General features: G+C 53.1%; 2 protein-coding genes and 1 long non-coding RNA gene across 9 annotated transcripts; 1 reads left to right on the forward strand and 2 right to left on the reverse strand.

Moving 5' to 3' along the window:
- Positions 1-1898: 1898 nt before the first annotated feature.
- Positions 1899-21551, reverse strand: MVP (major vault protein). 3 transcript variants are annotated; one of them, XM_055561267.1, is made up of 16 exons: positions 21428-21443; positions 15908-16045; positions 13486-13618; positions 13082-13277; positions 11904-12027; positions 11660-11791; positions 10289-10383; positions 9806-10042; positions 7829-8110; positions 6530-6774; positions 6246-6443; positions 4916-5302; positions 4034-4150; positions 3725-3851; positions 2896-3084; positions 1899-2165 (listed from the first exon to the last, which is right to left on the reverse strand). In XM_055561267.1, exons 3-16 carry the CDS (start codon positions 13608-13610, stop codon positions 1947-1949), a joined length of 2673 nt encoding a protein of 890 aa, XP_055417242.1. In that variant the 5' UTR covers positions 13611-13618; positions 15908-16045; positions 21428-21443; the 3' UTR covers positions 1899-1946. The 3 variants fall into 3 exon arrangements, with proteins under 3 accessions (XP_055417242.1, XP_055417241.1, XP_055417243.1); XM_055561266.1 differs by lacking the exon at positions 15908-16045 and having other exon boundaries at positions 21428-21551; XM_055561268.1 differs by lacking the exons at positions 15908-16045; positions 21428-21443 and adding an exon at positions 14495-14597.
- On the forward strand, positions 18413-23646 carry LOC129637277 (uncharacterized). 3 transcript variants are annotated; one of them, XR_008707414.1, is made up of 4 exons: positions 18413-18545; positions 20077-20314; positions 21591-21992; positions 22092-23646. It is a non-coding gene; the product is annotated as an uncharacterized LOC129637277 (long non-coding RNA). The 3 variants fall into 3 exon arrangements; XR_008707416.1 differs by having other exon boundaries at positions 20077-20180; XR_008707415.1 differs by lacking the exon at positions 18413-18545 and having other exon boundaries at positions 20053-20180.
- Positions 22063-25831, reverse strand: PAGR1 (PAXIP1 associated glutamate rich protein 1). Of its 3 annotated transcripts, none has more exons than XM_055561270.1 (4): positions 25674-25831; positions 24819-25439; positions 24528-24610; positions 22063-22474 (listed from the first exon to the last, which is right to left on the reverse strand). In XM_055561270.1, exons 2-4 carry the CDS (start codon positions 25295-25297, stop codon positions 22278-22280), a joined length of 759 nt encoding a protein of 252 aa, XP_055417245.1. In that variant the 5' UTR covers positions 25298-25439; positions 25674-25831; the 3' UTR covers positions 22063-22277. The 3 variants fall into 3 exon arrangements, with proteins under 3 accessions (XP_055417245.1, XP_055417246.1, XP_055417244.1); XM_055561271.1 differs by having other exon boundaries at positions 24819-25317; positions 25674-25830; XM_055561269.1 differs by lacking the exon at positions 25674-25831 and having other exon boundaries at positions 24819-25641.
- Between the last annotated feature and the right edge of the window lie 740 nt (positions 25832-26571).

Genomic DNA, 26571 nt, shown 5'->3' on the forward strand with positions numbered 1-26571 from the left:
GAGTGAATTACAGAATAGACAACAAAATCTAGGCTGGGCAAGATTGAAATGAAAAGGGTGCGGGGTTCACCATTGAGAAAGTGGTTGAGATCAAGGTCACTGAACCCTGGAGTAGAGGAATGGTTGGCGGAAGGTGAGAAGTTGATTTCAGAGGTGGTATGGTTATTAATAATGACAATGTCAAGGGGTGGCCATGGGAGCCGTGGCCAAGACAGGTAGGAACTTACCCTTCTTGGGTAACCTTATCTGCTGTTACTTCTCCCCAGAGGCCCTTGGCTATAAACAGTGTTAACACAGCACGTACCAGGTACTGGATAAAGAGCTTTGAGTTAGTTGCCTCTCCTCAGGGAAGATGCGGAAAAGGCAATGGCACCCCACTCCAGTACTCTTGCCTGGAAAATCCCATGGATGGAGGAGCCTGGTAGGCTGCAGTCCATGGGGTCGAGAAGAGTCGGACACGACTGAGCGACTTCACTTTCATGCATTGGAGAGGGAAATGGCAACCCACTCCAGTGTTCTTGCCTGGAGAATCCCAGGGACAGCAGAGCCTGGTGGGTTGCCATCTATGGGGTCGCACAGAGTTGGACACGACTGAAGCAACTTAGCAGCAGCAGCAGGGAAGATGTAGGGGGTTTGTAGGAAGGAGGGGTGGATGAGCTGACTTGCTTGCCTGTTCTACCAAGACCAAGACAGCACCACCAAGTGCTATGGGCTAAATAGACAGCCCCGCCCCCAACCAGCGGAGACCTGAGTGGAGCCATTGGTTACCAATGCAACTCAAGGCAGGAGACAAGAGCTCATGGGACAGGGCCCACTCAAGGGAGAGGAATAAGACCCTAAAAAAAAAAGCATCATAAAGAATCTCCCTGCAATGCAGGGGACTCCAGTTTGATCCCTGGGTTGAGAAGATCCCCTGGAGAAGCGAATGGCAACCCACTCCAGTATTCTTGCCTGGAGAATTCCACGGATGGAGGAGTCTGGTGGGCTACAGTTCATGGGGTCTCAAAGAGTCAGTCGTGTCTGAGTGACTAACTGCTCAGTAGAGGAAATGCTGGCTCATTTCACAAATGAGGAAAAGATCAGGGAGGTTGGGTTCTCTTGTTGCACAGCTAGACACCCAAGCTTCTCTACCTAGGCATATTTTTGCTTCCTCAGCAGAGACCAGGCAGGCCTGGCATCTACAGATCTACCTGTGCAGGAGGGCTGGTATACCTTGCAGCCTCTACCTGTGTGCCCAGATTGATTGTACCTGGATCCTTCCCACAAATAAGGGCTCATTAATGGTCGTTGGGGAGGGTGAGAAGGGGCACCCCTTCCTTGATGCTCCGAAGAACCCAAATCAGAAGCCAAGGGAGGTGGCTCCAGTTCCTAAGGCCCACTGCACCATCTTCCTCTCGGATCTGACGCCCGATCTGAGAAGGCATGGGTGCACAGTGCCATGCGCAGGTGCATAGTTTGACCAGCAGGTGGCGCCGGATAAAGCCTCCCAAGTGCAGGAGGTGGGGAAGCTGGGATGGATACACCCACAGACGGAGGGTTAAGACTCCAGAATGCCCTGGCCAAACTGGGCTCCTGGAGGAAATGGTAGTGAGAAGAGATGGCGCAGAAGCCACCCAGCCACCCCAAGAGGTACAGGCTTCATCCTCTCGCCTGTGGCATCATCTCCCCCCACGGGCATCCAGGTGAGCTGACTGCTGAAGGGATAGTCTGGCTGCTGAGAGGGACTTTAGGTCCATCTTCCCATCAGCCTGACTTTGGGTTAGTCTTCTCCCTGTCTTAAGTTTCCTCTCCATTTCCAGATGAGGGTGGCCTGTAGTAACCATCAAGATTTCAGAGGATCTCTTCCCCACCACTATTAAGCTCCCTTGTGATAACAGACTGAAGGTAACAGAAGAGGGTTTTAAATGCCCAGAAGTGTCCATTTTATTTGTCAGTGCAGTACAGAGCTAAGGCACAACCTGGCTGTTTCCAAGAGTTAGGGGGGCAGCAGTGGAGACAGGAAGCAAGCCCTCTTGGACGCTGGGTCCCCCGGTGGGCTTCTTGGCTGGGGGCTGGGCCTCAGCCCCGAGCCCCAGCAAACCCAAGGCTGTGTTGAAGAGGTTGATGGGCGTGGAACCATCGGTGATGAGGGTGGATTTTAGGCCCAGGCTCTGCAGCAATTTTACCTGGAAGGAGCAAGAGGCGGGTGAAAACGCAGTCAGAACCTAGTCCCTTCTCTCATCCCCTCGGCCGCCTCTCTGGGAGGGGGGCTACCCTGTTCTCGGCCCTCACACTGCAGCTGCTGCTCAAGCCATCCTCAGAGGACTACTCAGTGACAAGTGAGGACCATTAAGGGGAGCCTGAAGGTTTCATCCTCTCCCAGGCCTCAAGAACCCTGAAGCTCTGGCCGCTGCCTCCAGGAGCTCAGCACTCCCCACCCTTCACCTGCCAGGTGGCAGCCATCCAGACCTTTCTGTTCCTTAAACGCACCTTGGAGCCTCTGCTGGAAGCCCTCATCGACTGTGCAGAACTTGAGTATCCCCTCTTCAGAGGGGTTCCCTCTTACCCAGCTAACCTGCAGCCTCTCCTCCCCCTTCTCCGTATTGCCCTGTTTGACTTCTTTTGAAGCAACTTGTCATGGATTGACATCCCATCAGTTTACCGCCCTCCCAGGAGCTCACTGAATCCAGTGCAGTGCCTGATATGACCCCATGCTGGAATGACATGGGTCAGAACACGGGATACATGGAGAGTCCAAGCCACCACCTCCTCTTGTCTCTCTGTCCCCGACATCTCTCTAGAAGTATTTGCCTCCCTGGCTCTGTCTTCCTGGTTCCAAACATGGTCCCAAGACACACATCCACATGCACAGACATCCACACACGCCCACACCTGAACCCTCTCCCCCACTCTCACCTGCATCTCCGGCCCTGCCACAGCCATGTCCCTGATGGTGCTGGGCCCCAGGGCCTCTGTCATCTGCTTGAACTTCTTCACCTCCACCTCAGCCAGCTGCTGGGCCTTGCTCACTTCCAGCTCCAGCTGGGCCCGGGCATAGAGCAGCTCCAGCTCTCGTACTTTCTTTACTCGCTCAAGTTCAGCTTCCTGGAAAGGGAAAACCCAGCATTCTTTTGATTGGGTGGCCCCTAGATGTATCTAGCAAGTCACCTAGCCAGATAGCCTGAGAGACCTTGGATGGAAAGGATGAAATAGGAAACTTATCAGTTAGGGGTGAACCCCGGCTATGCCACATTTTAACTAGTGACCCCTGTGTATGTTCAGTCGCAAAGTGGTGTCTGACTCTTTGTGATGCCATGGACTGCAGCATGCCAGGCTTCCCTGTCCTTCACTATCTCCTGGAGCTTGCTCCAATTCATGTCCACTCAGCCTCTGCTGCCCTCTTCTTTTGACCCCTGGGAACTCCTTAATCCAAGACTCAGTTCCCTCTGTAAAATTGAGAGAATTTCTACCCATATGGAATTTCAAGATCTTGTCTGTAAAAACACAACATACCTAGCAGAAAGCTGGCCAGTATGGGAATGCCTATCTGTAGGATGGGTAATAATTATCCTTACCTTCAAGGCAGGTATTAGGTGAATGGAAACAGGGCAAAGGACTCCACAAACCACAACACACTTGAATGGGGCTTTCTGTTAGGGTACTTGGTGTCCCACATGGCTTCAGAGACCGGGCCTCTTCCAGACCCCAAGGCCACACCCTTTTCACAGGCATCTCCCCCACGCACCGTCTCAATGGCCAAGGCCTCTGCCTTGAGCTTGGCCTGGAGCACTGCGCCTTCTCCCTCGATGCGTGCTGCCTCAGCTCGGGACTCGGCCTCCGCCTTGGCGGTCCCGGTGCTCTCTACTGCGGTGCTGAGGGCGGTACAGAGAAGTCAGGGAGGCCCCTGAGGAAGCCCAGCCCCACCGTCCTCTACCCTTGACTTGTGCTATCGCAGCATGAGTGAACACAAACACACGCACGCACACACACACTCCCCCCATCAGCTGCTCTTCCAAGACCCTCTGCCATCTTTTCTGCCAGTTCTCCACCCCACCTCAGAGCCTCCAGCTCCAGGAGTTCTCTGCGAGCTTTCTCAGCTTCCGATTGGTCTAAGATCTTCTGCCTCTCAAGCCTGCCGCGGGCTTCTTGTTCTAGTCTCTGAGCCTCGTGCCTGGGTGGGAGAGGGGACAGGTAAGACGCTGGGAGTGGGGCCAGAACAGAACTCCAAGGGCCAGGAGCACTGGCTGAGGAGAGGCCCTCAACATGCAAATGAAAAAGCAGCATGGATATTAGGTGAACCAGGGGCGGTTCTAGGTGCAGTGCACATGGCCATGACCCTGCATTCACACAACTTACCTTCCAGTGGGGGAAAAAACAAGTGAACCAAGATTTCAGACAGTGACAAGCTCTTTGAGAAATGGTTGCTACAGTAACATGACTGGGCAAAGAGGGCACTGCTTCAGCTGGGGTAGAAAAAGGGCTCTCCAAGGAGGTGAGCTCTGGAGGCCAGAGGAGGAACCTGCCCTCAAGTGCAGAACAACTCCGGGCAGAGGGAGCAGCCAGTGCAGAAGGCCTTAAATGCATAGCCGAGTTCCCACCTTGAGGAGCAGAAAGGAGCTATGGGCCTGGAGCACATGAGCCCTGGGAGAAGGCAGGAAGGCGAGATGGGGGAAGCAGGGCTGGACCCCAGAGTGCCTGGAAGGCTGCGGAAATGAATCTGGGTTCCAGCACCAGCAAGGTGAGAAGCCACAGAAGCAGAGGTAGCATCTATTCCACTTTCAGTGGCCCAGGCTCTCTGCTGGTATGGGGGACAGCAGGCTGACCACCAGAGGTGCTGTGTCACTGGGGTCCTGGCAGTGGGCAAGAGGTGGGGACCTGGGAGAGGCGGGGCCCACAGTGGGCATCATGGTCAGCCAGGCCCCTAGGCCTCACTCACTTGGCAGCTGCCTCCTGGGAGTTGGTGGTGATCTCGATGGCCAGCTGGACGCTACGCTGCAGGGCGTCCCGGGTCCTTTGGTCCACGGGCTCCACCGACTGCACGTCCACACTGCTGACCACCAGCCCGTTCTGGGGAAAGATGGCCCGGTCCCGGGGCTGGGGCAGGGCCATGGTGTCAGGCCCCTTGGTTTCCTGGGTCTCAAAGCCAAAGACAGCAGTGCGAATGATGCGGGCCGAGTTCTTATGGAAGTCGTCAAAGGTGACGGAGGCCACAGCCCCCCGCACCCGAGATGCGATGGCCTTGCAGGCGTCACCCACGAAGTCGGGCACTGAGAAAAGCTTGGCCGTCTCTTGAGGGTCCTTCCGGTCACTCAGCTCGAAGTGCCTGTGAGCAAAGACAACTTTCTCGTCTTCAAAAATGGACATTGACACCCACCTTCTGTGGTTTACGCAGGGTCTCACAACAGAATGCTAATTTGCATCTGCTATGTATCAGGTAAAGTCCTAAGAAACTTACACGTTCCCATTTCACTCACTCAAACCACCCTATTTGGTGGGGATTTTTATTTTTTAGACAAGGAAACTGAGGTCCAGAGAGGATAAGTGACAGACCTTAAGTCATACAGCAGGTCCTCCTGAGCCAGAAAGTTGAACCCAGGTGGAATGGCTCCCGGGACCAGGTGCCCTCGGTTTGTCAGGTTGCAGTGCCCCCAAAGATGCCAGTGTCCAGCTAGCTGCTCTTGTCATGTCCCAGGCACTCAGCCAAGAGGTGAGGAGGGTGTGCTTGGGAGTTGTCAAGCACTGCTTCTGGGTCTGACTTTTCTGTCCCCTAACTCTCATCACTGCCATTTGAGCTTTAACTACAGATGGGTCACTGTTCTAGTTCTCGTAGCATCCTGTCCACAGCCCCATGAGATTGATGGTGACGCTGTTATTTTACAGACTGGGAACCTGTGGAAAGCACCCAGTGCTTGCCCAGCCCGTGGCTAGCAAGTGGTATACCTGTTGGCCTCAGAGCACTTGCTCTTGACCACCTGATCGTCCCAGAACACACACAGACACACACACAGTCTTTTTAAAACCTTGTTTGGCTGAATTCCCACTGGGAGTTTAGCTGGTGAGTGTCTTCCACCCACGTCCCTCCAAATCCTGCTCCAGGCGAGCCCACATCTTCCCTGTTGTTCCCCTCCAGCATCAGACTGCATTCGCATGAACCCCTGGGTTTGCCCCTTGACCACAGCATGGAGCTGGGTGCTCCACCCTGATTGTGGGCTCAGCACTTGGGGAGGCATCTCTCCTCCTCATGGTGCCCCTCCGGGGCCCCTTACCAGTTGTAGGCAAGCTGCAGCTGGAGCCTGGCATGGTCCGCTGTCTCGATGGTGATGACGTCAGTGAAGAAGTCGGGCCCCAGCAGCAGGCAGAGCGTGCGGCGGGCGTGGGGACGCTTGGGCCGCCCGGCCGAGAGGGACAACACTGTAAACTGCTCTTCAGGACCCAGCAACACCAGCTCTGGCCCGAAGACCACGCTGCAGAGAGAGCTGGGGGTCAGAGGCCTGGAGAGACCCTCCCGCCATAGCCCCCTGATGGCACAGCCACCCAGGCCACTGCTCACCGGGCTTTCTTCTCCCGGTAGTCATACACCTGCACTGCGGCATTGTGCGGCACGCGGTAGCTGACCACGCGGGTCTTATTCCGGGGAGTGGAGAGCTTAGGGGTCTTGGATGTCTCCTTCTCACCCCTGTCGGCCAGAGGATCCTGCCCCTTATTCAGCAGCTCCTCCACCCCTGGAGGCAGCTCCTTCTCCCACAGGACTTCGTCCTGGGTCAGCATGTAGGTGCTCCCAATCACAGCTCGCACCTGGAAGATGAGGAGGGATGTCACCAGTGAAGGGAAGACGAAGAGAGACCCACCCGGCAGCCCTAAAGCGGAAGTGATCCAGGAGACAGGGCAGCATCCTGGTTAAAGGTGGCCTCCGGAAGGAGGCTGCGTTCAAGTTCACACTCTGTGAGCTTGGTCATCTTGGGCAGCTATCTGCCCCCACTGCCCCCACCACCCCGTGTCTCTCAGCTCCTTATCTGCAAAATGGAGGGTAGGGTTGAGGAATGAATGATATCTTGCATGTCTAGTGCCAAGAATTTGGTATATGGTTATGTTCCGATATTGTTCTCGACTTTTCCTTCATAGGGCAGCTTGGAGGGCACCCCAGGGACAGATACAACCCTAGGAAATAGTTCACACACACTAACATTTCCTGGGATTCTGAACTCTACTTGTAGGTTGGAGTCCTAAAAGAGGCTGGAGATGTGGTCCTCAGTCAAACCAAGATCAAGGTTTAGGTGACAGGCAAAGAGGAGGGATTCCACCAGGAAAAGGGTATGTGAGGCAGGTGGGGTCTTACTGCTCCAATGCATCCCAGTCAGACCTTTATGCCGGAGGCCAGATCTAGATGCCTTGGGGGTTGAGTCCCCATCCTCAAATCTGGTTCATCTTCTTGCTCAGGAATGTTAACATTTAAAATTAAGACAGGGGCTTCCCTGGCGACTCAGTGGTAACGAATCCACCTGCCATGCAGGAGATGTGGGTTTGAGCCCTGGGTTGAGACGATCCCCTGCTCCAGTATTCTTGCCTGGGAAATCCCATGGCCAGAGGAGCCATGGTGGGCGACAGTCCATGGAGTCGCAAGAGTCGAACATGACTGAACAACTCAACCACCATTTAAGGCAAAGGGAAGGCAAGAATTCCAGAAAACGCCCTGGTCTTTTGCAGCCAGCTGGCTCAGATGCTGCCAGCAACGCTATGGAGCTCTTCTGTCACCTCCACTGCCCACCTCCCCATCCGCATCATCCCCTCGCCCAGACCAGCTGCCACCACACCCACCCGGCAGTGACAGTGCCCACCCCTCCACAGTTACCCTTCCGGTCTTGACATCTTGCACGTAGATGCCCTCGTTCTCATCCAGTGGGATGGCCTGACGCTCTTCCACCACCTCCACCTTGGCGGGCGGCACATACTCCAGGGGTCCACGGATGAGCCAGCGGTCCCCAGCCTGGTGTGAGACCTTCTCCTTGCCCTCCCCCTCCTCCAGGGGCTGCAGGGCCCTCAGCAGCAGCCCCTGCTGCTCCGACAGCACGTATACATTCTGGATGCCTCGTTCTAGCTTCTCCCCGGGCTGGAGGAAGAAAGACTGCTCTCCCTGATAGGGAGAAGTGGAGTCAGGAGCCGTCGCCCCCCAGGACTGTGGAGCCCTCTGATGGTACCTCCCTCAGCCCTGGGTGATCGTGGACTTCTGTTGAGGACAGAAGCCCCTGCACCCCCCCGCCAAAGTCCCTTCCCCACCTCATCATACAGCAAATCATTTATTTAGACTGAGACTCTTCACAAATCCCTGTAGATGTGATCAAACCTTCCCTGGAAAGATTCTGTGAAGTGTCAAGGTCTGGGTTCTCACAAGCTCAATAGTTCAGAATTAACCTATTATTGCTTTATTTCTCCCACATTTTATTCTCTTAGGGTGGTGTAGTACACAGTTTCCCATCTCTGACCTTTGGACCAAATCTGGCCTGCTATTTTTTAATATAACATAATACAATATAAATATATATTTGAGATAAAACCCACCTATTATAAAACATGTGCCCATGTGCTAAGTCGCTTCAGTCATGGCTGACTCTGCAACTGTATGGACTGTAGCCTGCTAGGCTCCTCTGTCCATGGAATTCTCTAGGCAAGAATATTGGAGTGGGCTGCCATGCCCTTCTCCATGGGATCTTCCTGGCCCAGGGACTGAACTCATTTCTCCTACATCTCCTGCACTGGCAGGTGGATTCTTTACCACTAGCGCCACCTGGGAAGCCCATATTATAAAATACACCTATTTAAAGTACACAATTCAGTTGCTTTGGTATATCCAGAGTTGCCCAACAACACTACTCCCTAACCCCAGAACATCATCATCCTGAAAATAAACCTGTATCCATAGCAGTTACTGCCCATCCCCGCCCCAACCACTATGTGTGGACTTACCTACTCTGGGCATTTCTATAAATGGAATCATACAATCAGTGGTCTTTTTATGCCTGGCTTTTATTGCCTAGCATAATGCTTTCAAGTTTATCCATGTTGTAGGACGTATTTAGAACCTCATTTTTACCTTTATTGAATTCTCTCAAGAACATGAGTGTCCACCACCCCAGAAAGACTATCTTATCCTTTTGATTGACATGCCACTGAATGGATATACCATATTTTTCAGTTCTTCATCAACTGATGGGCATTTGTTTCTATTCTTTCTGCCTCCTGTTTTTGCAAATAAAGTGTTACAGGAACGCAGCAGCACTGGTTCACTTACAAGATGTCTACGCCACACAATATTGTAAAGCGATTAGCCTCTGATTTAAAAAAGAAAAAGACAATCTACACTGCTTTATGGCACAACAGCAGAACTAAGCACAACAGGGACCATACGCCTCACAAAGCCCCAAATGTCTATAACTGTCATAGGAGAGGCCTGCCCAGCTCTGGTAGTCCCACATATAGTTCAGAGAAGGGATGAGGTAGTGGATGGGGAGAAGGGTAAACCAAGGGATTTGTCTGATGCAGGATGACAAAGCTAACAGAAGAGAGAGACATGAAATATGAGAGTGAGTTTCTGGGTCTGTATTCACAGTGGTCAGGGAGGCGCTCCCAGGAGAGACTGTGGGTAACCCGAGGTCAGGGATTGCCAGAAAGATCAGTGACACTGTACCCTCAAGAGAGAAAGACAAGTGTGCGCAGAGGGAGCCGAAAGCAGCTTGATGTTTCTAGAACGTGTACCTGGGGTGGGAGGAGGGAAGGGACAAGGGTCCAGGGCCTCAGGCCATTCCCCTCTGGGTGAGGGGCAGGCACTTACCTTGAACACAAGCTTTTGCCCCAGCTGGTTCTTGCCGTCTGGTCCAACCGGGTCGAGAATCACACAGTAGTTGTGGGGGCCCAAGGTGGTGACGGACACAATCCCCATCACCTCCTCATAGACATCTGGCACGTGGGCCTCCGTGTCCTGCACAGTCACCAGCCACTCCTCCCCAGTGCGGCGGGTCACCCCTCTCACGTCTCGGAAGTTCTGCCGAGCTCGAAGGTGCAGGGCTGTCTGGAGAGCAAGATGTCAAGGGGCAGGGGGGTTTCAGTAAACCCACCTCCAACTAACTTCCTCGGGGGATCTGGGAACCCCACTGGTCACTAAATGCTCCAGGTCTGAGTCACAGTGTCTACCAACCCAGGAGCATTTCTTAAACCCTTTCCAGTGACCCAGGACACTCCTCAGGTGATCTTATTTTCTGCCACAGTTCTCTGCCCCTCCGAGAATCTCCCACCCAGGGCCCCCCATAGCACAGACCTTTTCCGTAAGGATCACAGCATCCACCACATCCAGAACCTCCTCAAACACTGCTGGGAGATAGGCACCCACGGAGCGGACCAGCCATTCTTCTCCTGGGCCGGGGAGGAGAGGCAAAGGTCAAAAGTCACCCAGCCTGCTCTCCAGCTGCCCCTTCCCACAGCCTAGATAAAGGGTACCTGCAGGGCTTCACACACCACTTTGAGATCATTGCCCCCAGGCTCAAGAGCCTGACAGAAGTCCTTCTTTTCCTTTTTTGAGGCCAGAGGAAAAGCAACCCCTACCTCAGAGAGATTTAAAAAAAAAAAAAAAGGTCTTCCAAGCATCCAAGTTGTTGCTATGCCAGTACCCTGTAGGCCTTCTCTAAGCTCCAGAGACCAGCTTTTTTCTTCTTCCCCTAAAATGGGCAGAAGGGCTTCCCTGGTGGCTCAGAGAGTAAAGAATCCACTTGCAATGCAGGAGACCCAGGTTCCATCCCTGGGTCAGGAAGGTCCCCTGGAGAAGGGAATGGCTACCCACTCCTGTGTTCTCACCTGGAGAATTCCATGGACAGAGGAGCCTGGTGGGCTACAGTCCAAGGGGTCACAAAGAATCGGGCACGACTGGGCGACTGACACAAAATGGGCAGAACTGCGGCATTACAGCTTAGAGGTCATTCAGCCTACTAGAGAAGCAAGAGTGCTGGGCACAAGTTCCAGCCTGGCTCTTTCTGGCCATAAACCCAGGCCTCAGTTTTGTCATCTGGAAAATGGGAGCTGTGGTGCCTCAGGGTGGCAGAAAGACCTAAGGGAACTGCGGTCAGTAAAACATTTGAACCACACCTGGCTCAGTAAGCATAGCCTTTGTTAAGACCTTGTTTTGTTTAATACAACACGTCTGTCAAACAATTTTAGTTGCATATGAACATGGGAAGTCCCAATGGTTCGAGAGGTAAAGAATCTGCCTGCAGTGCAGGAGACCTGGGTTCAATCCCTGGGTTGGGAAGATCCCCTGGAGGAGGAAATGGCAACCCACTCCAGGATTCTTGCCTGGAACAATCCCATGGACTGAGGCGCCTGTCGGGCTCCAGTCCCTGGGGTCGCAAAGGGTCAGGGCTGAGCATACACAGGCACAGCAACAATATAAACACCTGCTTTGTTGGTCTAGAGACAGACCCAGCTCACGACAGAGTCGGAGGAAGGGAAAGCCATGTCAACAGGATCCGGGTCAGGTTAGTGGGGGAAGCAGCATGAGGCAGCCCCCAACAGCTGACAAGAGATACCAGGGAAGCACTTCCTCCAGGCTACAGGTGGCCAGCCCCCAACCTCCCCTACTTATCCCCACAGTCAAGGCTCAGCCCGCCCTACCCCCGTGAACACTTCAAGACTCCACCTGTCACCCGCTCCTTGCCATCCCTGTCTAAGCATTCCTTGCGAGCCCTCAGCCTCAGGGCCTGGTTCTGCTTGATGACTGTGGCCTGAATGATCTCGATGACTTCCACCTCCTTCTGGGGGATATATGTGCCTGGGAAGGGAAGATGGGGGAGGTAGGGTTTGAAAGTCAGAAGATATCAAGGCCCTAATGAGAAGGCAGGAAGCCTCTGACCCCAAACCCGGCTGGATAGAAAAACACTTACCAGGCCCTTCAAATAGCCACTCATCCCCTGCTACCACCTTCTGTCCATTCTTATCCTCAAAATCCAGTAGCGCCTTAAGATGGAGGGCGGTGTTGGGTAGAACCACCTGCAGCGGGGTGATGTCCTAACAGGGGAAGCAGTGGGGAGTCATGGGGTACTCAGAGCTGTGACCCCTTGAAGCCAACTGAGACCCTCAAGGTCAGAGTCCACAGCATCAATCTCTCCACATCCCCAAAGATGACTCCAAGTGGATGTACAAGATAGGGGTGGTTCCAGAGCCATCTGGCCTGAAAAGCTGAGACGGGGTTGACAGAGCTAAGAGTTAAGATGGAGTTGATGCCACGGCTGAGGGCCAAGGAAGTACTTTCCTCTGCAGAAGTGCTCAGATCCTGTTTAGAACTAGAAATCCAGGTGGGAGACTGGGTAGAGGGCTTGCTGGGCATTGTGGGAGAAACATCAGGGAAGCTGAGTAGGTGAATATCTCATGGCCCAGTGTGCACTGGGGCACTCAGGAAACAGGAGGTGGGAAGGTCTACACCACTCTGATGGGTATATCTGAAGCGTGAGGCTTTGTTTTCAAGGTTGCCTCATGGTCACCAGTCCCAGTGCAGAAGAGAAGCAGCAGCACTGTTTAGTAGAGGGGACTCCTGAGGGCGGTGAAGGTCAAGAAATGTCGCAGAAATCAAGGTGGGGTGTCCTCAGTCTCAGACCCAGGGCCGGAGGGCAACATGGACCCAGCTGGTACTTTGGGTCTGCAATGCCTTCCCGTGGAGCGACCACAGGCGCCTGGGCCTCACCTGGTCCACCACTGCTGATCTGGCCCACTGGCGGCCGAGACTGTCTGAGGGAATGAAATGCTTACTCTCGGCACAAGTCACTGAGTGCCAGACTGGCCAGGAGCTTTGGGCAGGCTCTGGAGCCTGGAAGGTTAGGTGGCGAGATAGGCCAACAGCTTTCAAAGGTCTGACATGGGCATTTGAAGAGGAAGAGGGTATTTGGGGAAGGTGAGGGAGGGGGCATCCCGTCAATTCTGTCCCAATGAGAACCAGCAAACGTCCCCTACCATCCCCACCCCCTCCCACCACCCCAATTTGTTTTCCCTCCAGAAAGCAGTGCTGAGCCCTAGGTCAAGGTGGCAGGACACAAGAGAGTGGGTACGGGGAAGGTGAGCCGGGTACCTTCTCCAGCACCTCCCCTGGGAACAGGGGGAAGGGATCCTGGGCCAGCCGGATCTCCAGGTCCGCGTGGCGGAGCCGCACTTGTCCTGTGACATCAAACAGCACGGTGCCCTGGGCATCCCGGGCCACCGGGTTGGCCACCATGCAGTAATGCCGTGGGGGGACCGTCACCATGCTCACGGGAGCGAACAGGATCCTGTTGGAGGGCGAGAAGCAGTGTGAGGACTCAGACCCCTGTCCCTAGTCCCGAAGGAGGCAGCGAAAGGGAGAGACAGCTTCCTGTGACCCGAGCCAATGCCAGTCTTGCTCGGGAACGGGAAGGAGGAGATGGATCATAATGCCAGCCAGACTCCCAGGCCCTCCTTGGCCCCAGGTGTCCCCGTGGCCTAGTGCTGGCCACCCACCTCTCATTGTCCTGCCGGATGTAAGTCTTTGGCCCGATCTCCACGCGGGACACATTGCTGTTCTGGTCTAGCACGTGGATGTAGTGGTATGGCGGGATGCGGATGATGGACTCTTCCATCGACATGGTGACTCCTGAGCCCAGGGCAGCAGAGTGACACAGAGGTGGGCAGAAGACAAAAGGTGAGTTCGGGGGGCTTGGGATGAGGCTGATGTAAAGACTGCCTGGGGTGATAGGGGAATGGGCCCTTGTTCCTTCAGCTCAGGCTATTTCATCCTTTACCAACCCCACTCACTTCTTTCTTTCTTCCCACCCAGGGCAGCCCATCCAGACCTCATCTCTATTGAGAGATGCTTGATGTAGTTAACCACAGAATCCCACAGCTTTCTGCCAACTCTTTTCCCTCATTCCCATCAACTTAACCTCCCTCAAGCTTCCTACGCAGCGCAGCTTGTGGGATCTTAATTCCCCCACCAGAGATAGAACCTGGGTTCATGACAGTGAAAGCACCAAGTCCTAACCACTGGATCACCAGGGAACTCCCCTGGAGGCGGCTTCAGATCAAAACTTTCCCGATGTTCAACCCCCAGTGTGGAGGAGGCAGAAGTGCACCGAGCTGGGAAAGGTGGTCAGCCTCTGGCAGACCTGTGGGGGTTCCTCCCCCCCCAGTACGGTGCAGAGGGCAGAGGCTCTGAGGAGCTCCCTGGATCCTCCAGGGGGCAGGCTCCTTTATTTCAGGGGATCCTGAGGGCCCCAGCTGTATGCAAACATTAGCCCACATCCTGAGAATATTTGCACAGTAGGCAATCCTGATGAACTGTTCAGATATGAGCCACCCCTCGAGGAAGGGACCCCTGATGGAACTGATGCCGGATTAGCAACACCAAAGTGTCTAGTCCTTTCCCACTTCTCTCTGGTCTGCTGCCAACCATGACTCCCTGCCATCACAGGTAGGGGTGGGTGGGAAGGAGAAAGGGAGTAAATGAATACTCCATCCACCCCCACCCTACCTGCTTCTGAATCCTGGGTGGTTACATCCAGTGCTCAGCCTGTTCAGGAATGTCACACCGCCTACCTAAACCCCAGTCCTGCCTCCAGCATGCCTTGAACTTTGGCCATGTCCCCTGGAATCACACAAAAGGAATCAAATTTACTAGGGAATTCAAAGCCTTGCCCTCTGAGACTTTGGTCCAGCTTAAAATATTTTTGGCCACATTGTGCAGCATGCAAGATCTTAGTTCCCTGACCAAGGATCAAACTTGCGCCCCTTGCATTGGAAGGGAGGAGTCTTAACTACTGGACCACCAGGGAAGTCCCAGTCCAACAGTTTTGAAGCCACCACCAAAAAAGGAGTGGAACCCATCTACTCCACCGTTCATCTAGCTTTCAACCTGGGTGAGAAAGAAATGGGAAGTGAGAAAGAGGAAGGGAAAGTGGCTTGACACAGGAAACAGAGGCAGGAGCCACAAAATTATGGGATGAAGGTGAGGCCCAAGGGTTTTACTTGATCCACACAATCTGCAAAATTTCTTCTGTTTAGAAAATTGTAAGTTTTTATAAATTCCCGATTCCTGCTTCTCTTGACGAATGAGGAGCCAGGCCCTACATTCCCACGTGACAAACTGCTGAGTGCCAAGTAGCTGCTGAGCGCTTTAGATGGGTCACAAGCTTTCCTGCTTAACCACAATCCCCACGACTCCCCGTTGTCTTACACCTGTGCCAGTGTACTCACATCACCTGTGTGGTTCCTGTTTAAAACCTTCCAGGACTTGCCCGGTGGTCCAGTGGTAAAGAATTCGCCTGCCAATTTGGAGCACATGATTCAATCCCTGGTCAGGGAAGATCCCACATGCTGTGGAGCAACTGAGCCACAACTGAGCCGGCACGCAGCAGTTACTGAAGCCTGTGCGCCTAGAGCCTGTGCTCCACAACAATGAGCAGCCCCCGCTCACACAACTAGAGGAAGCCCAGGTGCAGCAGTGAAGACCCAGCGCAGCCAAAAAATTCCAACTCAGCATCATCTGATAGAACTTTCTACAATGATGGAAATATCAGTGCGGTCTTTGGACTGACTGTACGTGGCTACCAAACTCTTGAAATGTGGCAGTGTGACTGAGAAACTAAATTTTTTTTAAAAAAGTGGATTTAGAGAGAATCTCCACAGACAGAATATAGGTCATCTCAGAAGGTGAGAGTGTCCTCAAGTTTTAATTAATCACATGTGGCTAGTTGATCCCCATATTAGATAGACAGTGTAGTGCTAAGTAACAGTCCTAGGTAGGGAGGATGAGTCGTTCAAGGCCACACAAGTCATTGGCACCATTAGATTCTCATCCTGATGGAATACCTGGTCCTGTGTCTCTCCAGTGGCACGCAGTGCAGCTAGGGGCAAGGATTCAGCCAGACTGCCAGGGGTTACTTACAATTCTGATCTGCTCCTTTCTTGCCTGGTGAAGTGAAAGTCGCTATACAGTCCATGGAATTCTCCAGGCCGGAATACTGGAGTGGGGAGTAGTTCTCTTCAGGGTATCTTCCCAACCCAGGGATCAAACCCAGGTCCCCTGCATTGCAGGCAGATTCTTTACCAGCTGAGCCACCAGGGAAGCCCAATGTTCTAATGTCTTACCTCATTTTCAAAGGTTACAGTTTTCATCTGTTTTCTTGGTACACTTTCTATATCCTGAGGGCTACGATTCTCTGCTCCTTTTTCTTGCAACTTTGTATGGGATTTGATCTTGATACTTTTCTGTTGCCTGTTTGTCAGGTTGATTACCCTTAACTTTCCTAACATCAGAGCTCCCTCTTCTGTTGATTTCAGGTAGTGTGTGAAAAACCCAGTGTGGGCTTTCTGCTCTCCCCATTCTTACCTTGGCCTTTGCTTTCCTTCTTCTCTACTGCCCATCCTGCTCAGCTGTGCTTCCATTCCCTGGGACAGGGCCCCACAAAAGCATCCCCCCTCCCCTGGCTAGGACTGCCTGGATCTTGGTTCTAAGCCTCACTATGGATGGGTGATCTTAGACAAGTCCCTTGCCCTCCCTATTCCCGTGTCCTGGACTTTGAACTCGGGATGGATAGGGCATCAGCCCAAGTCTATGAGAATGGAGTTTATTATGAAGCACTTGGAATAGAGCCTGGCTCTGAGAAGCACTGTGTGTGGCTTGCAGCTGAGGCCCAGCCTCCCTATCCAGTTAGAGGATGTGACCTAGCACTATAGTGGCCCCTTAGCCCATCCAGCATATCCGCTTTAAACTTGTTTACTGATCAGGAAGGTGACAGGTTTGTGTGTCACCCAAGCTGTGGGCCTAGAATAGCCAAGGGGCATCTGACAGCCTAGGGAAGCCTCTTCCTGGTTCTCTGCACAGCGGAAGCCTGGCCAGAAAGCCAGATGGGGGAGAGGGAGGGCTAGGGCTGCAAGCAGAGGGGAGTACAGGGCTCTAGGAGGCCCCACAAGACTTGAATTCTAGAAGGCCACACAAGGCTGGGAAGCAGGCTCTGGGAACAGCCTCCAAAGGCTCCTTTGGACGATCCCTCACCCCCTGCAGCTGAGGCCTCTCCACCATCTGTCACCCCAGTTGGGCCCAGTTGGGGGGCCGAGAGCCTCGCCCAGCTCAGTGACTCAGCTGAGAATCATCCTTGAAGCTAATCAGGCTGGGTTCCTGTCTTGTTTGGAGGCCAAGCCCTTGTTAACTACTCTTGTTTCAGTACTGGGACTGTCTCACCTCCCTGGTCAACCATCTCCTCAGCCCCAAAGCTGTGCCTTCCACCTAAGATCACCTGCTAAGTTCACCCAAGAACAGGCTTTGAGGACTTCCCTGGCAGTCCAGTGCTTAAGCCTCTGTGCTCCCAATGCAGGGAGCACGGGTGGATCCCTGGTTGGGGAACTAAGATCCTGCATGCTGCACAGTGCCACCAATGCACAAACTAAAAAACTCCACCCCCTACAAAACAGACTTTGCCTTTTCCATCTTGCCATCCCCGGAAGTAGACGTGAGCCTCAGAGGGTCTCTCAGGGATCCAGGGAAACCACCTAAGGCAGCATGTTTGTGTATCAAATACAGGCTTTTGTGGTTTGCCAGATGATGTCTACAGTTAGAGCATTTTACTTTCAATATACCAGAGCCCTCAGAAGACAATTTTATGTTGAACTTTAGAAAGTCCTGCCCAAGCCCCGAGTTTGGTCCCAACTCCCTAAATTCACTGAGACTTCCTTTCAGTGTCTGCTTCTGAAATCTGTGCCTTAGGCTGCTCTCTGGGTACATGTTCAGACTGGCCTGATCACACTGACCCTTATGTCTCATGAGGCTCCTGCCAGAACCAGTCACTTTCACCCAAAGTCTCAGAGACCAGTCTCCCCCAGCTGCATCCCATAGACAAAGGAGGGAGGGGCAAGTGTTGCACCAGAACACGAAACAGCCTGTGAGAAGAAACTGGCTTTATCCTCCAGTTAAGAGGTAATTTCTTGACCCCTTTTGGCTCAAGAGTAAACATGCTATAGCAAAATTAAATAAATGAGTCATCACAGGTCCAATTTTCAGGGTCAATTGTGAATGGCTGGGAATCTTAAATAGCAGATGCCTGGTCGACCAGCCACATGAGGTATGGGGCTGCAGCGAACAGGAGCAACAGCATCACCTGGAAGCTTGTTAATAACGCGGCATCTCGGGTTCTCCTGACCTGTCAGTTGCTGAATCAGTCAGATCTTGAACTAGATCCCCAGTGATTTGGGCGTAAAGTATGGAGCAGCTCTGCTCTGTAATAGCCTCTCAACCCTGCCTGACTGTACATTAGAATCACCTGGATATTTCTTAAAACCACCCATCTCTGGAGATCAATTTAACTGGTCCAGGGTGGGGGGGTCCAAGTATTGCTATATATAAAAGCTCTTCCATTGACTCTAATATACAGAAAGGACTGAGGTCTGTCTCTGCCAATAGGATCTTGGGCCACTTGCTAGCCTCTGAGCCTTACTCTCCTAGACTGAAGTGGGAATAAAACTGACTGCTTCCTGGGGTTAAAGACTGGGTTATGTCTAATGGACGAAGGGTGGCTAGGAGGAGAAAGGTAAATCCAGATGGCAAACTGTTCCTCAAATACAGAAAGTTTCATGTATTTTCCCAGCCCCTCACCCCCAGGTCCAAGTAGCCCCCCAGCCAGCGCTCAAGGCCCCTGGTCCCAAGCCATGGGCAGGCCTGAGGTTGGAGGAAAGGGTGGAGACAGCCTTGGTACCCACCGCCCCCACCTCTATCAAGTTTTGTTTGTAGTGGATTTGTTTAGTTGCTATGTCGTGCCCAACTCTTTTTGCAACCTCATGGACTGTAGCCTGCGAGACGCCTCTGTCTATGAGATTTTCCTGGCAAGAATATGGAGCGGGTAGCCATTTCCTTCTCCAAGGCATCTTCCAGACCCAGGTATCAAACCTGCGTCTCCTGCTTTGAAGGTAGATTCTTTACCACGGAGCCCCACCACGGAAGCCCTCTATCAAGCTTAGGTTTAGGAAAAAAACACAGAAACCTCAAGCACAAACAGAACTCATCTTTGCAGCTTCCCTTCACTGATTTTAAACATTCTAGTCTTTGTTTAGATAATTCAAGAATCGCATTACTCAGGGACTGCAGAGAGGTTGTTTTCACCAAACAGCTTCCCTATTTAGGGAGATTATTTCCTGTTTTAGGGGACTAGAGTGGAAATTCTTGAGGATTTGTCTCACATAAGCCACTTCTTTAGTAGCAGCCAAGTTTTTAGGAAATTTTTCTTCCGAGGAAAATCTTCTCTGAGCTCCGGCCCCGCTGGGCCACTTTTGGGGAGCAGCAGCTTGTTCCGGGGACAGAACAGCTCTGCCAGCTCAGGCTGATGCTGATCCTGTTTCTATCCTGCCTCCCAGATGCGGGCATCCCTGGTGGCTCAGGGGTAAGGAATCCGCCTGCAATGCTGGAGACCTGGGTTCCATCCCTGGGTCGGGATGATCTCCAGGAGAAGGAAATGGCAGTCCACTCCAGTATTCCTGCCTGGGAAATCCTGTGGACAGAGGAGCCTGGTGGGCTAGTGTCCATCGAATTGCAGAGAGTCAGATACAACTCAGCAACTAAAGAACAACTCCCAGATGTCACCAATTAATGCCAGTCATTGACAGCAAAGATCAGCTCGATTGGAAGTGAGCCAGGAACCAGGCTTCAGAACCCCTGATCCAGATCAACATTTGTTAAAATCGCCCAATCATAGGACTCAGCTGGTCATCTTGATGCCTAGGCCTCACCCCATACCCACGGACTAAGGTTTCCAGGAAATCCCACGGACAGAGAAGCCTGGCTACAGTCCAAGGGGTCGCAGAGTCGGACACGACTGAGTGACCAACACTTTCACAAGGTTTCCAGGAGCGAGGTTCTGGAATTTCTATCTGTGGGAAGTGCCTCTCACTTCCCCCTGTAACAGCTCCTACTCATTAATAACTTAATTTGGGCCTGGTATTGTGGTAAATGCTTTTAATTAACTCATTTAATCCTCCTAAGAACCTAGAAGTTAAAGAATTTGCTCAGAATCATACAGTGATCAAGAGATGGTGGCTCAGACGGTAAAGCATCTGTCTGCAATGCAGGAGACCTGCGTTTGATCCCTGGGTCAGGAAGATTCCCCTGGAGAAGGAAATGGCAACTCACTCCAGTGCTCTTGCCTGGAAAAGTCCACGGACGGAGGAGCCTGGTAGGCTACAGTCCACGGGATCATAACGAGTCAGACATGATTGAGCAACTTCACACACACACACAAAAAAGAAGTTAAAGAATTTGCTCAGAATCACACAGTGATCAAGTGATGGAGCCAGAATTCCACCCCAGGTACTGTGTCTGCAGAGCCGCCCAACCAGGAAGTAGTGTAGGTTCTCAAGCAGAAATGTCAGTAAGATTCTAGAGTCAGGACTTCAGGACCTAGGTGGGGCTGGGTACTCTTTAGGAGATAGTGCCAGTGCAGTTCAAAGGTATTCTCTGCAACCTAGGAAGGCAGCACCCAACAGGAGGCCCGAGTAGCCATTCAAGGTGGCTGCCCTACGTGCTCATGGCTTTAGAGAGCTGCTCTGCCCAGAAAGCCTCAGCCCCAGAGCCGGTCGGGTGTCCTGTGTGCCAAGGGTGGCAACAGGCAGAAGCTTCTGGGAGTCAGTTGGCACCCTAGTGACTGCCAGCCCTTCTCCCCATAAAATATAGGGGCCCACCCGGATATGGAGCAGAGAAAAGAGGGCACAACCTGCTTCTACTACTACCCCCCCCCCACCCTCTGTGCTTCTAAGATCCCCAGAATTACAGGCCAGTGGGTCCAAAATAGAGCTTCCTCTTTTCACTTTGGTCACCCTGTCCCCCGCCCTGTCAAAAACCAAAACCAAACAGAGCCTTGCTCAGCAAACTCCGTGTCTTCTGGAAATCAAGCCTTCCTTAAGATTACTCTGCCAATGATTTCTCAAATGATCTGCAAGGCCCACAGCTGGCACAGCCCTGAGCAGGGCAGAGGGGAAAACCTCGACATCTGCAGAGCTGAGGAATCTCAACGGAGGAAAAAAAAAAGATTACATTCTAAGAGCTCAAGGGGACAGGCAAGATAAATCTGGCAGGGACCAATCTCATTTGAGGAGGGAGTCTAAATGGATCCCTTAGGTTTCCTCTGCCCCTACTGCCGATGGGGGAGCTGGAGGTCAGAAAGGCCTGAGATTTAGGGTCTGGGGGTATCAGCAAGGTGACAAGTTGATCTACCTTTACTTCAGAAGCCAGAAAAAAAAAAAAAAAAAAAAAAACAAGGAAAGCAAACCCTCCCAAGGCTAAGCTGCCATCCATCTTCTCCTAGTTCTGGTTCAGGGACCACTTGCCCCAGCTGAAGCCCCAAGAAGGCACAACAGAGCTGGAGAGGGACTTGAGGGCCACAAGGTCCCACTCACTGGTTTGGGGCCTTTATGAAGTACTTACATCCAGGAGTGTGGCTTGGCTGCAACAGACTCCTCAGTTCGGGGAAACTCCAGCACCCAGCCCAGGGGATCACTTCCCGACAGGGCAGGCTCAGGGGTGGGGCTAGGGATTTAAAGGGCCCTCGCAGCTGGTTCTCATTTCTTTTTTTTTTCTCCACCTCTAGGTGGCTTCTGACTTCCCAGGTGATTCAGTGGTAAAGAAACTTGCCTACCAAGTCAGGAGATGTGGGTTTGATCCCTGCCTGGGTCAGGAAGATCCCCTGGAGAAGGAAATGACACCCACTCCAGTATTCTTGCCTGGGAAATCTCATGGACAAAGGAGCCTGTCCATGGGGCTACAGTCCGTGGGGTCGCAAAAGAGTCAGACACGACTGAACAACTAATGAAGAACAAGGTGGCTCCTACTACAGCTGAAGGCACTGGGCTCATTCAGTGGCGGGGAATGCCCACCCCACAGCCAGCTGGCAGCCCTGGACGCACACTGGGAAGGGTCCACGGCCCGAGGCAGGGGGCAGGTGCTGACTGAGTTCACTTCTACCCCATCTGCCTTCAATTGCCCAATCGGGGTGAGTACAGTCCTGCTTCTCCACAAGGGTTTTGGCTTCAGCTGCAGCCTCTCCTCTAAGAGAAGGTAACTTGCTTTAAAATTTTTTTTTTTATTTTAGATTCAGCAAATTTGGCTCAGGTCTCCCAACAGATGTTCAAGAGAAAACATACACACACACACACACACACATCAGTCCTCCTTCTGGCAAGGTGTTGTGGTGGGAGTCTGGGAGCATCTCTCCTCTTGCCCAAGGCCCTGGGTGACGGAAGGTGGGCCAAGGCTCCAGCAGGCAGACTCGGCACCCTCAGTATTTCCGCTGCCGGGGGAAGAGACTCCCTGAGGACCGGAGTGGGGGGCTGGCGGGGCTGGCGTCCTCCGAGTCCAGGCTGAAGAGGTCCCTGCCGGTACGAAGGATCTGCTCCTCTAGCTTCTTGTGTCGCTTCATGTCTGAAAGGACCTTGTCCAGGCGGGCCTCCCGTTTCTGGCTCCGGACTGAGCTTCCTGAAGAAGGGGAAGATGAGAAAAGCGGAAGGGAGTGAGGCGGTATGTGCCAGACCTGCCTGGATCTTATTAATCACTTGGGGAGCTTATTAAACAAAAAGATTTCCAGGTCTGTTGTGAAGGCACTTTTTTTTTTTTTTTTTGGATATTGTCACATTTTAATTTTTTGGTTTCATTTTGGCACATTCAACTCACACTCAAAGTTTTAGAATTAGAAGCACATTATCTTTCTATATGCAGGGTAGAAGACTATTTGTAAACCATGTAAATTTTTCAATTCATTCAGACATAATTGCCATAGACGTCATGAAGGTTCTGAGATTTAGGGTTGGGGTCTCAGACGGGGTGGGAATTGAAGCTTTAAATTATAAGAAGAGGCCAGAAATGTGAAGATCAGGAAGGAGTGTCCCAGGCAAGGGACAGGCAAATGCAAAAGCCCCAGGGAAGGAACACGGAGGTCTGTTTAATGAGAAATGTAGAGCTAGCAGAGACAGCAAAGACGAGGCCAAAGAAATGACTTACAGGCCATGACAAGGGGTTTGGATCTCTTAGTGTACATGGAAGCCTTGGGTGGGGGGAGAGGGGAGCTTGGATTCTCAATTGACATGCTCGTCCACCCACACCAGCCCCCGTAATTTGGAGGACTGAAAACAAGAGAAGTGACACAGCTTACATTTTGAAACATAAACTGTCTCTAGCGCTGAAACTGGTGGCAGGAAGACCAGTTAAGAGCTACCACAACTCTCCAGGTGACAGAGATGGTGGTGGCTTGAATGAAGATATCATGTTAAAGGTGGAGAGCTGAACATGGACATGTGGAAGCAGAGCTAACAAGACTTGCTGCTGGCTTGAATGTTGAGGTGAAAGAAACCGAAATCAGGAATGGCTCCAGGACTTCCCTGATGGTCCAAGGGTTGTGAGTCTGCCTGACAACGCAGGGGACATGAGGTCGATCCCTGATCCAGGAGGATCCCACATGCCCTGGAGCAGCTAAGCCCGTGTGCCACAACTACGGAGCCCTTGCTCTACAGTCCAGGAGCTGCAACTACCGAAGCCCGCGTGCCCTAGGGCCCATGCTCCGCAACAAGAGAAGCCACTGCAATGAGACACCCAAGTATCAAAAAGCAGTACCTGCTTGCTGCTACTCGAGAAAGCCTGTGCACAGCAACAAAGACCACCATAGCCAAAATTTTTTTAGAAGATGGCTCCAAGGGGACTTTCTTGGTGGCTCAGATGGTAAAGAATCTTTCTGCAATGTGGGAGACCTGGGTTCGATCCCTGGGTTGAGACAATCCCCTGAAGAAAAGCATGGCAACCCACTCCAGTATTCTTGCCTAGAGAATCCCCGTGGACAGAGGAGCCTGGCAGGTTGCAGTCCATGGAATTGCAAAGAGTCTGAGCGACTAAGCACAGCACAACAGCAAGGGGACTTCCCTGGTGGTCCAGTGGTTAAGACTGTGCTTCCACTGCAAGGGCACAGGTTCCATCTCCAGTCAGGGAACTAGGATCCCACGTGCCGAGCAGCACGGCCCAAAACAAAACAAGAATGGTAAACTTTAGGAAGGCACACAGGATGGGAAACTGGGTAAGATTAGGACGTGTACCCAGCAGTGTGGGTATGCGGATCTAGGTAATAATAGCAATGACTTGGACTTCTACGATGACTGAGATCAAAGTAATGAGAAGCATGATGAAATTATCTGTGATAATCTTTTAAGGGAAGAGAGAAGGAAATGGCACCCCACTCCAGTACTCTTGCCTGGAAAATCCCATGGACAGAGGAGCCTGGTCGGCTACAGTCCATGGGGTCACAAAGAGTTGGACACGACTGAGCGACAACACAACAGGGGACCACTAAAGCTGGAAGGACGGCACCACTGAGTGCATCTCGCTCCTGAAGGTACAAGTTGTGTAGCTACCAAGGCACCAAGTCAAGGCCTCTTTTAGGGAGTCACTTTATGAGTAAGTGGGAGCAGAGGCTCTTCACCCCCGCCCCCGCATCCCCCCCTACCCGCCCCCCCTCCGCTGCCCAGTACTCCCCTCTCATCTGTACCTGGGGTGCGCCTCCGGTCAATTAGGGAGTCCTTTGGTGTCATTGGCTCATCATCAAAGTCAAATTCTGTAGGCATGTGTGGTCTGGGGCAGGGGGACAGACAGTGAAGGGTGAGGGTGGTTCTCCCCCCACCCCCAAACAACCACACTTGTCCGCAACCCCCTGGCTCTTCCTCTCCCTGTCTCTTCCCTCCCTTCATTTCCCATGATCCTGGGTCCCACCTTCCCTCCCTATTTCCTCCCGGCATCAGGGGAGGAGCCCCAAGGACAAGGTGCCAGGGTGTGCCCTCACTTTTCCTCTTCCTCCTCTTTGGCCTCTGGCTCCTCATCGGATCTCTCCTCTTCACTCTGGGCCTCAGGCGTGGGTGGCCGGCGGGGCAGGATCTCAGCCTGAAGCTCCAGGGTACCGTGGGCAGCCAGCAGTTCATAAAGCCGTTGGATTTCAGAGGGGGGTGGCATCCAGGACTGCCCATCTGCAGGCAGCTCCACCTCTTCATCGCTGCAGGGCACGCACCAGTCCTCGGATTCTCCCTTGGCACGCTCCTCCCCCTCAGGGCTGGGGGCTTCTCCCTGCACCTCCTCGGCCCCGGACCCCTCATGCTCAGCCTCCTCCCGGCCTCCTCCCTCTTCCTCGGCTTGATCGGCCGAAGCAGAGGGGCCTCCTGTATCCTCCACAGCCAGAGCCTGGAGACCGGAGGTCACTTCCCCTTCTTCAGACAGAGGCGCCGCCGTGGTGGCTGCAATGTCTCCATGGCCCCGGACAAGGGACATATGCCACTAGGGAAGGGGCCCTGCGATGACAGGAGATGGCAGGAGTACTAAGCCAGGGATCCCCCACCCCCGCCTCCGCGGGTAGGGCTTCCCGTGGCTTCGGGGAACGTCGGTCTAACCAATCAGGCTCCAACAGCAGTCCCTGCGAACAGACCCGCCGGTTCCCAGAAGGGGGCGCTCAAGTTCCCCCCAAGGACCCCGCCCCCACGGATCGAGATCTGGTATTCCGACGTTCCCAGGGACCCACAGAAACTACTTTCCACGCCGGAAAGGGGCGGACCCGTTCTTTTCGCCTTCACGCCGCCCCTCTCTACACCTGGACCCGGCACCCTCTCCCCACACCTCGAAGTTTCGCCACCTCAGCTACCGTACGCACCTGGAGCTAAGACCCGCCTCCCGGGCTGCGCAGGGTCACAGTACGCAGGCGCACCGAGATGGCGCGGGAGGCTCCGCTTTAGTCTAAGCTACTTGGAAGAGGAAAGCGAGGGAAGGCTTGCACATGCGCAGGTAGGCGCTCCGGAATGGTAGGCTTCGGCCCACAGTAAAGATGGCCACCGGTGCAGCGCATGCGCAAACCACGCACTAGGGTCTGCGGAAGAGGAGGAAGTACCTCCGGCCCCAGCGGCGCACGCATGTAAGGATAACTGAGGCTAGAGATGAGTCTCATGCAGTCTCCGTTTATTGGTGTCTCAGACCCATGCAGCATCGGCATACAAAAAGGGAGAATCAGTTTGATGTATCCTTTTTTTTGTTTGTTTTTAGACTTTTAGGTTTTTTTCCCTACACTTTTTTTAGGGGGAAAAAAAAAAACCCCGCCAACTCCGAACCGTGTTTTGGCTCGGTCCCCGCCTCCCCAGCGGACTGTCGCGTGCAACAAACCTCTCTCGTCCTCTTAGAAAATAATAATACACCTCTCCGCCCTTCCCTTGCTCCCTGCAGCTGGGAGCTTTGGTCCTGTTTGGGGGATTCTTTTTCTTACAAAGTAAGTGAATGACCCCAGCTCCGACGAGTTCGCTGACTGGGTTAAAAAGCCCAGATGGGGCAGGTCAACTCAGGCTGACCAGGGAGGGTCAACAGCCGTGCCCCTCCGTTCTCCCAGGTGTGTGTTCGGAACACGCCACCCCTGCATGTCTCCAAACGAGGCCTGGCTTGCCAGCTCTGAGACCCCGAGGCACCCTGGGGGTCGTCCGGACCTGGGTGGTCCCAACAGAGAACAGTCGGAGCCCGGGCGAGAGCCCTCTCCTAACACCACTCCCCTCCCCCAGCCTGATCTA

This window comes from Bubalus kerabau, chromosome 23, assembly GCF_029407905.1.
Source record: "Bubalus kerabau isolate K-KA32 ecotype Philippines breed swamp buffalo chromosome 23, PCC_UOA_SB_1v2, whole genome shotgun sequence".
NCBI classification, from domain to species: domain Eukaryota; kingdom Metazoa; phylum Chordata; class Mammalia; order Artiodactyla; family Bovidae; genus Bubalus; species Bubalus kerabau.